The sequence below is a fragment of the Sardina pilchardus genome, chromosome 21 (assembly GCF_963854185.1).
Source record: "Sardina pilchardus chromosome 21, fSarPil1.1, whole genome shotgun sequence".
Classification (NCBI taxonomy): Eukaryota; Metazoa; Chordata; class Actinopteri; order Clupeiformes; family Clupeidae; genus Sardina; species Sardina pilchardus.
In genome coordinates, this window is record NC_085014.1 from 14790542 (window position 1) to 14803596 (window position 13055).

General features: G+C 46.7%; 1 protein-coding gene across 1 annotated transcript in view; it reads right to left on the reverse strand.

Moving 5' to 3' along the window:
* The window catches only part of atrx (ATRX chromatin remodeler), a gene marked incomplete in the record, with an annotated part of 32582 nt that overhangs the window by 8650 nt on the left and 10877 nt on the right, over positions 1-13055 (reverse strand). Inside the window, 11 exon segments of the mRNA XM_062524093.1 lie at positions 3333-3508; positions 3908-4045; positions 7860-8037; positions 8244-8390; positions 8684-8793; positions 10096-10237; positions 10427-10453; positions 10828-11049; positions 11477-11579; positions 11747-11870; positions 12640-12801. Coding sequence (XP_062380077.1) covers positions 3333-3508; positions 3908-4045; positions 7860-8037; positions 8244-8390; positions 8684-8793; positions 10096-10237; positions 10427-10453; positions 10828-11049; positions 11477-11579; positions 11747-11870; positions 12640-12801 — 1529 coding nt within the window.

A 13055-nucleotide genomic window follows, 5' to 3' on the forward strand; every position in this document is an offset into this window, starting at 1 on the left:
CACCCCATTAGCCAGCCACACATCAATAGCAAACTTAAAACACACACACACACACACACACACACACACACACACACACACACACACACACACACACACACACACACACACACACACACACACACACACACACACACACACACACACACACACACACAGGACCATGCATCTGTCTAGAGAATTGGGGTCAGTGGAAAGAACAAACACACACACATTCGTTTTTTTCCCTCAAAATGAAGACATCCAGCACCAAAAAAACCCACGAGGCTTAAATGCGCCTCAGTGGGGTCATGCTTGCTTTGTGCAGACGCCCCAAGACAGCTTACGGAGGAAGACGCACATTTCAACTACATGGGGGGTGACACTGTGGTTGGTCTGCGCGTGTGTGTGTCTGCGTGTGTGTGTGTGTGTCTGCTGAGAACAGTAAAATGCTGTTGTTTCGGGCTGAGGGTCTCGGCAGTGCAGACAACAACCTGGGGGTCCATACCAGCAGCCACAACAGCTTTGCATCAGTGTGGCGAGCTCTCTTTGAGTGTGTGTGCGTGTGCGTGTGCGTGTGTGTGTGTGTGTGTGTAGCTAATGAGCGCTGGCTGGAAAATTCTCCCAGAGCTCTTCATTACAGAAGGGACGTGGGAATCTGCACAGATAGACCACGGCTGTATGCCAGCTGCCATACCACCTCTCTCACACACACACACACACACACACTCGCACACACACACACACACAGCTGCACAGTGGTGCCTCAGAACAACCTCAGTCTAAGCCATAACATGACTAAACCACTTAATTCAATACTATGCTGCTGAGAAAAAACAATGAATAGAACGAACACACACACACACACACACAGGGGTGAGAGAGGGAATGAAAGGAATCTACATCTCTTAAGCCACTGATCTCCAAACTGCCGATATAGGATTTCTACTATGATCAGCCATAGGGGAGGAGAGAGGGAACTGAACCCTACGCAAGGAACCGAGAAACACACACAGACCAGACCACCAGAACACACGCTAGAGAGAAGGAAAGAAGGACGGAGAGAAGATGAGAACGAGAGAACAGAGAGCAAGGGACAGAAAGAGCGAGAGAGAGAGGGGAAAAAGACAGAAAGTGAGAGATGGGGAAGAGAGGAAGAGAGAGAGAGAGAGAGGAAAAAGAGAGAACGTGAAAGGGAGAGATGGAGGAAGAGAAAAAGAGCAAGAAAGACCAGAAGAAAGAGAGAGCGAGAGAAAGAAAGAGTAAATGTGAGAGTGTGAGGGGAGCTGGACAGCAGCGGCGTGGCTGTAGCCAAAGGCCCCACGAGGGGAACCAGAGCCGTCCATCTCCCCTCTCCCTGGACACGGCCAGCCTCACCTTTAACACACCACCTCTGACACAGAGTGGGAGAGAGAGATTGCCTGGCAGACTCTGGTGACAGTCTCAGTCTCTCTCTCTCGGCCTCTCTCGGCCTCTCTCGGTCTCTCTCGGTCTCTCTCGGTCTCACACACACACACACACACACACACTTCCCAGGAGGGAGATCTTCTATCACTCGCCTGTCTCCCTCTCTCTCTCGCACCATTTCTTTTCTTCCTCCTCCCCCTCCTCTTGTTCTCTCCATCTCTCCGTGCTCCCTCCTGACTCTGCTGCTGAGTGAACTCAGTGGCCGGGGCCTGAGGACTCCTTCAGCTCCAACACCGATACCAACACACAATCCAAATCTCCCCCCCCCCTCTCTCTCTTCCCCTCCTTCTATCAGTCCCTCTCTCTCTCTCTCTCTCTCTCTCTCTCTCCCTCTCTTTGACCCGAAAGAACCGGCAGCTCAAATAGCAGCCGATCAGAAGGACCCGGCTTTGGTACCGAGACGGGCCAATTCTGGCTGAGATCCAGGGCCCGGTCCTCGACAGGTTACGCTGTTCCCTAGGAGTGGACCACTGCTCTCCTGTTCACATGAAAAAAATAACACTCCTCCCAAACTGACCCAACATCCTGATCCGTAGCGTTGCCAGCTTTGCATTCTGGGTACTATACTGACATGGTGGCAGGGGGCCATATCAGGAGACGAGCTACCAGGCTCTCTTCTCTGTGTGTGTGTGTGTGTGTGTGTGTGTGTGTGTGTGTGTGTGGGGTTGCCGTTTTTTCTCTCTCACAGTAACCAATACTGTGTGATGTTTCCAGATGTCAGATGTCTGAATGCTGTTTATTCATTTAAAAACGGCGTAGTAAGGTTCCAGTGTAGACCCGTGAGGCGGCTGACGTACTTGTGAAGTGGTCCAGGTAGTGGCGGTAGAGCTTGGCCTGGATGGAAGTCATGCGCACAGACAACACATACTCGTGCTTCGGGGGCAGGAACTTGGTCAGCGCTGTATAATCTCGTCTCTGCGGAAACACAAGAAACAAACAAACAAACAAACAAACAAACGGGGAAATCAGATTTTTTTTTTTGTGAATGATGTGAGCGAGCATCACAGAACTGCCGCTTTAATGGCCGTTCTGTTTTAAACAGGGATTTAAGGGGTCGACCCCCTGATTTACTCGCTTGGCAAGTTGAGAAGTAAACTCAAACAGGAAACGGGATGATGTGTGCGTGTGTTTACAGGAGAAAGTGTGTGTGCATTCTGTGTAAGCGTTTTCCACGCATCTGTGTGTTTCTCAGCCCTGTTCCCTGAATGTGTGTGTGTGTGTGTGTGTGTGTGTGTGTGTGTGCGTATGTCACTGAGCATGTGTGGTTGTTCATGTTTACATGTATAGGTGTACAGGTGTGTATACTGCATGTTTTTTTGGTGTGAGTGAGTCATAGAGAGATTGTAAAGGAGAGAGGGAGGACACAGAGAGAGAGAGAGAGAGAGAGAGAGAGAGAGAGCCTAAGTGAGTGAGTAACATTACATATGTGTGAGTGAATATACAGTATGAGAGAGAGAGACCGAGACAGAGAGAGACACCATGAGTAACACTTAGTCATGCCAATAAAGCTCTATGAATTGAATTGAATTGAATTGAATTGAATTGAATAGAGAGAGAGAGAGAGAGAGAGAGAGAGAGAGACAGAGAGACAGAGAGAGCCATCATGAGTAACACTTACAGTCATGCCAATAAAGCTCTATGAATTGAATTGAATTGAATTGAGAGAGAGAGAAAGAGAGAGAGAGAGACAGAGACAGAGAGACAGAGAGAGCCACCATGAGTAACACTTGTCATGCCAATAAAGCTCTATGAATTGAATTGAATTGAATTGAATTGAATTGAGAGAGAGAGAGAGAGAGAGAGAGAGAGAGAGAGAGAGAGAGAGAGAGACACACACCATGAGTGAGTAAAAGAGAGCGAGACAGCCCAAGAGAGGGGTGCAGTACCTGGACACATCCTGCCAGCATCTCGTAGAGGATGTGCGCCCTCTTCTTCATGAGCCGCACGTCCTGCGGGGTGGAGTCCGCGCACTGGCCGTTCTGGATGGGGTTGATGAAACGGTTCCGGAACTCTTTGACGGAACCCAGCAGGTTCTCTTTGATGAAGTTCACCATGCAGTGGTCTGGAGGGAGAGGAGGAGGCGGAGGCGGAGAACATCTAAGCCAGGTGTGCGGAGCCGATCACACACGCGGATACAGAGACGTAAACACACACTAGTCAAAGATAAACTATGCCGACGTCTACACAGGCACACAAGCCGCAAAGCACCCATTTATTTGAAAAGTTTTAGAGTTCAACGTTTTTGGTCAAAGAGTCAACTTACAAACATTAGACCTTTCTGTCATCAGACAAACACCAACTAAAGTGCAGCAGGAACTGTTGGAATTTAGCCATCTTGCAAAAATGTTGTGGTATAGGTATATTCACTACACCCACAAGCATCCCCTAAACATTCAGTCCTAAGCACGCACACGGGCGCACAAACACACACACACACACACACACACACACACACACTTACACTCAATGAGGTTATTTTGCAGTGGTGTTCCGGTGAGAATAACTCTCCTGCGGGTCTTGACGCTGTTCATGGCTTTGGAGATGGCCGACGCCTCGTTTTTCAGGATGTGGCCCTCGTCGCAGATCACAAAGTCAGGGCCTGGACACACAGGGGGGGGGGGGGGGGGGGGGGGGGTCAGAGAGGGTGAGAGCTGAACCAACACTACCTCCCCACAACACCCATCTTCAACAGGACAAAACTGCTCACTCATAGGGAACAACAGGAATGGTTTACCAGCTAATGTACAAGCATACTGTATACAGCATGTGTGGATCGAGCAGCAACCTAGCAACCACCTCTATTATGTCAATGAGCACCCACCATGGCAACCAACATGATCACCCTAGCAACCACCATAGATTGTCTACTGCACCTAACTGAAACTGGCACATATAAATTCTTAACCCTTTGGGCGCCGGGTTTTATTTTGAAAAATACTAGATTTTGATATCTAAATTTCAGAATGCTCTGGCTGGAAAGTGGTTAGAGATGGAGAAAAAGTGTAAATGAGACAAATGTTAGGAATAACCTAAAGTTTATGTTGAGAATAAATTTGCTCATCTACTTTGCATATTATGACGTCATAGGGCGGCGGCCATATTGGATTTTGTCATTTTCAGGAAATACCTGATATTTTGAAAGAGAGTTGAACTTATTTCATCAAATTCAACCTCTCAATCTATTTGTTATGCTGTCCACATATGAAATGAACAGGAAAAAGTAAATTGTAAGCCAACAGTGGTAAACTAGAACTATTACTATACCACAACACTCAAACACAAAAACGGAAAAAGAAGTATTTTCTCTCTCTCTCTCTCCACCACCACCCCATCTATTGGAGGACATTTTAATTTTCTTTTTTCTTCTGTTCTTCACTATTATTATCATTATAATCATTATAATCATTATAATAATAATAACAGTAACTATTTTTTAGCTGCAGAGGCCTAATCAGTGCCCATCTATCCACATAAACATTTGTAGTATAGAGTGTGCAACATGTAATTGCAAAGTAAAGCACAGAGACAATAAGAGCAATATTGAGGTGCCCTTAGAACTATTGCCAAACTGCAAAACTCATGTAAGCAGTAAAACAGGTCAATGATTGGGCGCACCTTGAACAGCCTATCATAACCTGGCTGGCCCCTCTCGACAGAGTCATCATTATAGGCAAAGTGGGAAAAAAGACAGAATGATTTCAAATTTGTTCCTACACATCACTTACACTTACACATACACATCAAGCCTCTCCCACGCCCACCTCTCCTATTCATGGGTTTCATCAGGTCCCTTTCCACAGGTGTAGTAATCAAGCACCATGCAGTCTGCATTGATAATCAGTGCTTGATTTTATACACCTGTGGAAAGGGACCTGATGAAACCCATGAATTGACACCGCGACCGCGAGTGGCTCTGCCTCTGCTTACATTTAGCAACGGGTTGTGACTCTGGGAGCAGAGATGAACTCGTGTGTGTGTTGTGCTTTGGTAAACACTGCCGGGCACGGAGGCACTGTGACCGGCGTGGTAAAACGAGTGAACACTAACGCTGGTCCCTGCGCTATTCTCACCACTCCTACCACGTCTAACATCCATGAATACTCTCATCTATGTTGGGCAAAAAGTCGTGTGTGTGTGTGGGTGTGTGTTTGTGCGTCTGTCTGTGTTTGTGCTTGTGCATTTGCCTCGCGTTGCCTAGCATCTCCACGTTGCGCAACATGGCTATCAGGCTTCCTAAACGACCGACCGTCATCTCCCAAAGTCAGATATTCTCCTTCAGAATCAGAATCGGCGAAACACTTTGCCCATGTCTCCCCCTGTGATCACCACTAGAGCTGGGAGCGGAGATGAACTCGTGTGTGTAATGCTTCGTAAACACTGCCGCGCATGGAGGCACTGTGGCCGGCGTGGTAGAACGAGTGAACACTAACGCGGGTCCCTGCGCTATTCTCAACACTCCTGCCACGTCTAACACATCCATGAATCCTCTCATCTCTGTTGGGCAAAGGGTCGTGTGCGTGTGTGTCTGTGCTTGTGCGTGTGCATTTTCCTTGCTTGGCCAAGCATCTCCACGCTGCATCTTTAGATACTAGGCAAAGACGCAACGTGGCCATCAGGCTTGCTAAACGACCGACCGTCATCTCCCAAAGTCAAATATTCTCCTTCAGAATCAGCGAAACACTTTGCCCATGTGATCAGCACTAGAGCTGGGAGCAGAGATGAACTCGTGTGTGTGCTGTGCTTAGTAAAAACTGCCACGCATGGAGGCACTGTGGCCGTAATGGAAGCTTAGAACGAGTGAACACTAACACATGGTCCCTGCGCTATTCTCACCACTCCTGCACGTCTAACACATCCATGAATACTCTCATCTATGTTGGGCAAAGGGTCGTGTGTGTATGTGTGTGTGTCTGTGTTTGTGTTTGAGCATTTTCCTCGCTTTGCCCAGCATCTCCACAGGTTGTCTTTGCCTAGTAAATTTCAAGTGGCTATCAGGCTTGCTAAACGACCGACCGTCATCTCCCAAAGTCAGATTATCTCCTTCAGACTCAGAATCAGCGAAAATGAGACCTATCACGTCAGTACATGTAAACTTTTTGCTTGTCATCTCGTTTAAAATCGTGCTAAATCCAGTAATACCGCTTCAGCTAACTAGCTCCGTGGCTAACTATCTCCGGTTTCTCATCAACAAGTTTGAGTGGGATTTCCTCGAACATTTTGCATTGAAACATGACGTCATTGTGCTCTCGGGTCGAAGTATGGGATGTCTGCCAACTAGTGGTGGGGAGTATATATGAGATTTAGCACTCTACTCGGAGAAAACCGCTGTTTTATTCAGTAATGCGTGATGTCGCAATGTGGCGACTTTGGCGCCTAAAGGGTTAATGGCAATCATCAATGAGAAGTAGTCCACACTGATCTTTGTTTTGGTAGAGGACATTGGCCGGGTTTCCCAGATCCGTTAAGAAGCTCTTAAAGGGATATTCCGCCATTTTTGGAAATACGCTCATTTTCCACCTCCCCTCGAGCAAAACAATCGATATTTACCTTGTTCCCGTTCATCCAGCCATTCTGTGAGTCTGGCGATACAACTTTTAGCTTCAGCCTAGCATAGATCATTGAATCGGATTAGACCATTAGCTTCTCGCCTGCTAGCTTCATGTTTAAAAGTGAGTAAGATTTCTGGTAATTTTCCCATTTAAAACGTGTCTCCTCTCAAGTTAGAAAGTGCAATAAGACCAACTGAAAATGAAACCTGGTGTTTTTCTAGGCTGATTTGACATGGAACTACACTCTCATCTGGCGTAATAATCAAGGCAACTTGCAAACGTACCATAGGTGCAGTGATATCGTACGCAGCATCTGAAAATAGTCCCCATAGGCAACAAGCAGTAGTAGTGCCAGTAGTTTGCAAGTTGCCTTGATTATTACGCCAGATGAGAGTGTAGTTCCATGTCAAATCAGCCTAGAAAAACGCCAGGTTTCATTTTCAGTTGGTCTTATTGCACTTTCTAACTTGAGAGGAGACACGTTTTAAATGGGAAAATTACCAGAAATCTTACTCACTTTTAAACATGAAGCTAGCAGGCGAGAAGCAAATGGTCTAATCCGATTCAATGATCTATGCTAGGCTGAAGCTAAAAGTTGTATCGCCAGACTCACAGAATGGCTGGATGAACGGGAACAAGGTAAATATCGATTGTTTTGCTCGAGGGGAGGTGGAAAATGAGCGTATTTCCAAAAATGGCGGAATATCCCTTTAAGTGCTGAGCACTTCTTAGGAGCGCTCTAAGAACGTTCTAAAAACGCTCCGAAGAAGTTCTTAGCACTTAAGAGCTTCTTAACGAATCCGGGAAACGCGGCAATCGTCTCTTTATCTTATTTCATTGTGAAAAAGCTGGTCCCGGTGTTACCTGGATCCACCAGGGTCTTCTGAAAGGTCTCTTTGAGCTTCTTGCTCTTGATGCTGCGCCCCTGCGTGAGGTTGCGGTACATCTCGTAGCCGATGATCAGCACGCCGCCATCTTCGTGCCAGCGCTGCATGGCGTACGCCCGCTCCTGAGGACGCTTCACGGTGGCCAGCTCCACCACCTGGGCACAAAGGAGGCACACACACACGCACACACACACACACAGTTAACACTCAAGACAAATCAAGCATTTGCTGTACTTTCTGTGACTGCCGACATATCAGTTCTGACCCATGGTCACCCAAATTTAGTAATGATATGCATGTGACAAATAAACCTCCTTGTATCCTTGAATCCTTGTATCCTAATAAAACCCCAAACGTGTACCTCTAAGCTCTCTTCATCCTTGAAGCCATGCTGCCACTTCTCAAACTCGTTCTTCCAGTTGAGGACGGTGTTGAGTGGACACACGACCAGAGCCGTGGTGAAGTTCAGCTTCTCACACAGCAGCATGGTGTGGAGGAACGTCACCACCTGCAGGACACACGCCGCAACAGCAAGCAGCCACACACACACACACACACACACACACACATACGTGCGCACAAACAAACAAGAACACACAGATTAGGGTGCAATAAGACACCAGGGACATATGTACAGACACAGACAGACAGACAGATAGATAGATAGATAGACAGACAGATCATGACTGGACCCATTTCTCTGCCAGCGGTTGAGCCACTCACCTGGAGTGTTTCACCAAGGCCCAGCCCACACACACACACACACACACACACACACGGTTCATGGGACTAGCCACTCACCTGAAGCGTTTTCCCTAGACCCATACAATGGGCCAGAATGCAGCCCGACCCGGAGGACTTCTTGGTCTTCTTCACAGACTCAACGCAGCAGTCCCAGATGAACTGCACACCTGCGGAGGAGCAGCAGAACCCAGGCACACATTAGATGGCTCCTCTACTCCACTGACTTGTGCGAGGGAAACACTTTTACTAAAAAAAATCCTTTTAGTTCAAAGTTCAACGTTTATTTCATAAACTCTTTGAAGGCATCATTTATTCAGATTTATGCAGAAAAAGAAGTCGGACACAAAAGCGGAATTATATGAAAGAACTTTGATAACATAAACCAAAGTATATTATGAGCGAAAGACAGAACAAATGGGAGACATTCAGCTTTTGTGTGCGACTACTCTTCTTTTTCTGGATTTACTACTTTTGGAGTTACGCACCACGCGAAACACAAGGCAAGACAAAGGCGCGGACGCCACTTTTACTAACTTTACTTTCAGATGTATGCAAAAATGTAAAGGCTCTATTCTGTGTCCTGCAGCTTTGGGAAACAACCTCCTGCCATACAGATCTATCACTGCTGGACCCGAATTCACACTCGGATCCGAAAGGCATGAGCTACTTCGGATGTCATGACGAACTGGTTTCATCTATCAGGGTCTATTTCTCCGTGGGCCATTCCAAAGGAGGCCTTCTTCGTTCCCATAATTCTCAGGGTTTATGATTTATTCGACATCGTAATGACTTTTCGAGCTGGTCTTTCGTCCATACCAGCAGCAGCACGGAATGGAAAAAGCTACAGGACTTCCTAGCCTCCCTACTTCAGCCACTGCGCGTCTACAACCCTCCTGGTGAAGCATGGACAAATAATGTTTATCTATCTATCTATCTGTTTATTAATAGAATATTATCTAATGACTAAAAAAGATCATATTGTATATGGTGTATGTTTGTATACATACATAACAAACTGACTTGACATATTACATTACATTACATTAAATTTAGCAGACACTTTTATTCATCCAAAGTGACTTCGATATGTCAACTATATTGCAAAGGATTCCATTGTCCCCAGAGAAACTTGGGGTTAAATGCCTTGCTCAAGGGCACAATGGTGGAAGTCGGAAATTGAAGCAACAACTTTCAGGCTACTGCACGCTAGCCCAGCTCCTTATCCACTACCACTGCCCAGACCCACATGTACATGATGTACAAGAGAGATGGGGGTGGGGAAAGGAAAATGGCCCCCAATTGGACTCAAACCGGGGCCTCCTTGGGTACTTAGACCACTGATCTATAAAGAATACAAGGGTTCTTTATAGATCAGTGACTTGGACCCATAACTGGCCGGAATGCTGCCACCGCTTGCACCACAACTCCCCCCAGTGGCCTGGAGTTGTTAGCGCGTGCCGTGCACCTACCGTCCACCTGGTGAGGCTTGAGCTTGGTGACCATGTTCCTGTGCACCTGCACAAGCGGCTCTTTGGTCTCCTCGTCCTCGTCCAGCACCAGCTTGGTGGTGATAGGACAGGCGACCTGGGACGAATCGTCCACCACGATCACCTGGGGTCACCATGGAGACAAACAAACAAACAAACAAAGGGGAAAAGTGAGTCTGGCAAGGACAAGGGAAGGCAAGACAAGGGTGCAGGCAGATGTCCCGGTAGTTGGGTAGCTGCTAAATGCTCTTGGTGCGTGTGTGTGAGGGTGTGTGTGTATGTGTGTGTGTGTATATATACACATGCAAGCCACCTGAGACGCCTCGTCCAGCACGATCACCTGGGGTCACCAGGGAGAAAAGAGAGAGGGGAAAAATGAGTGTGGTAAGGATGAGGGACACAGGTGCAGGCAGATGACCCTGTAGTTGGGGGCTGCTACTGCTCATGGTGTGTGTGTATGAATGAATGTGTGTGTGCGGGTGAACGTGTTCATGGGTGTGTATGTGTAAGTATGTGCATGTAAGCATGTGTATCTGTGTGTGTGTGTGTGTGTGTGCGCGCGCGCGCATGTGTGTGTATGAGTATGTGCAAGTAAGCACGTGTGTGTGTGTGTGTGTTGTTGGGTGGGTGTATAGGAGTATGTGCATGTAAGCACGTATACCTGTATGTGTGTGTGTGTAGGTGTGTGTGTGTGTGTGTGTGCGTAGTCCTCACCTCCCGCAGTTTCTCCCTCAGTGCCTCTCTCTCGGCGATGCGCTTCCTCCTGTCCTCCTCCTCCTTCAGAGCGTCTCGCGTCTCCATCCGCAGCTTGGATTCCTTCAGAATCTTCCGGATCTTCTTGCGGCCTTTTGGTGTTCCTTTGTCGTCGTCGTCGTCGTCGTCTCCTTCTCCATCTCCTTCGCCCTCTTCTCCTTCCTCCTCATCCTCCTCCCCACTCTGCAAAGCACAGTAGCAATCGTTGAGCTTTATCCCACAGCTCAGGTAGAGGTTGGACTCAACATGTCATGACTGTTTTGGTGGCAATGAGACTAGATCTTGAATTTCCCCTTGGGGATCAATAAAGTATCTATCTATCTATCTATCTATCTATCAATACCAGATGACATGAACACGACCCTCCAAATGCTTCATGCCATTAATAAGTACTAACTAGGCCCCGGCAGTGGCGCAACTGGCTGGGGCACCTGCACCGCACGCCGGCGACCCGGGTTCGATTCCCGCCCCGTGGTCCTTTCCGGATCCCACCCCGACTCTCTCTCCCACTCGCTTCCTGTCATTCTCTCTACTGTCCTGTCCAATTAAAGGCTTTAAAAAAAAAAAAAGTACTAACTAAATGAGCGGTGCATGCTGGGTAAATGGATACCTTGCCGCTGGAGGAGTCCTGCACTTTGATGCGGCGCCGCTTCTTCTTCTGCTTCTGCTTGTAGCTCCGCTCCTCCTTCTCCTTCGCCGCCTTCTTAGCAGATCTGAGAGGACACAGGAATGCTCCATCACTCAGTGTTAAGTTCATGATGATGGTAACTAATAACTGAAAGACCAAACTATCACTATGTCCAGCCTACTACTATTCCCACCAGTACTACCAATAAGAATCCTGTATGTAATATACATATACATATACGTATATCTGTACCTGGTTTTTCGTTTGTTGCCAACTTCTCCCTCAGATTCACTGACTTCCTCACTGAGAGCAGATCCATCGTCATCACTTGACGGTGAACCCTCAAAGTCAGAGTCTGCCGAATCATCGCTGACCACTGCACGCGAGGACACACACACACACACACACGACAGAATAAAAATCACAACAAATAATGTCTAAATTGTTCATCATGGTGGGCTCTTAAAACGTTTACACAAGTAAGAAAATGCCATTACATGCACACATACAACATGTCCAAAGACAGGATGGGCGATATGGACATATTATTGTTATTTTGACGATAACGATATAATAAAGTCAATATCCTTAAAAAAAAAAATTCTAAAAGTAATTTCCTTCTATGTTTTGTTTAAGAGCAATCGTGTAGGCTAGCATTGCAAGTTACAGAATAGAAACTACTGGGTTAGCTTATGGCTAATGTATATGAGAAATAACAGAGATGTGAACAGTTAGCATAATCGATTATCAAAATACTCAAAGGTTTATGTTTTCTCTCCATGTAATACTGTGTAGGAAAAAAGGTGACTGTTTAACTCGTCAATGCCACTTAAACAAAATAGCCACACAAAATGTTAGGTATGATCGTTGTTTCTGTTTCATACACCTCCTGGAATTAGTGAATGTATGGGGTTTTGAATGCATGATTGAGTGTCCTCCCCCCTCCCCCTCCCCCTCCCCTAAGTAATTTAAATAATTGATCATGTCAATTTGCACAACGTAAAAAAAACAATCACAACATTATCGCAGACAATATATCGGCCACCCCTATTCCAAAGCATATCCAATCGTAACCCACATATCCGATGCTAAACCAATCAGGAGTGACTTGAGCCCCGCTAGAGTGCAGAAGCAGCAGCTCTGACCTTTCCTCCTGCTCTTCTTTTTGCCTTTCTCCTTCTTCCCGCCTTTGGCTGACTTCTCTGTGCCTGATTCGCCCTCGCTAAGCGACAGCTTGTGTCGGAGCAAGCGATGGCGCCGGCCCTTCTTTTTACCATCGGAGTCTTCTTCAGAGTCCTCGTCATCCTCTGGGAGACAAAGAAGAACAGAAGGGGGGGGGGGGGAAACAATATAAAAAATAAATTAATAAATAAATAAAAACAATTAAATAAATAAATAAATAAATAGACAACAACATGTACATGTACATTTTTAAAACAACTTTGGAGCCAAGCAAAGGTGGCAGCAGTGTTTCATTTAAGTATGTGTGAGAGAGTGTGAGTGCAAGAGGATCCCGCTCTCTTCTCTCAAATTAAGTGTATTGAATCAGATGCATTACAGA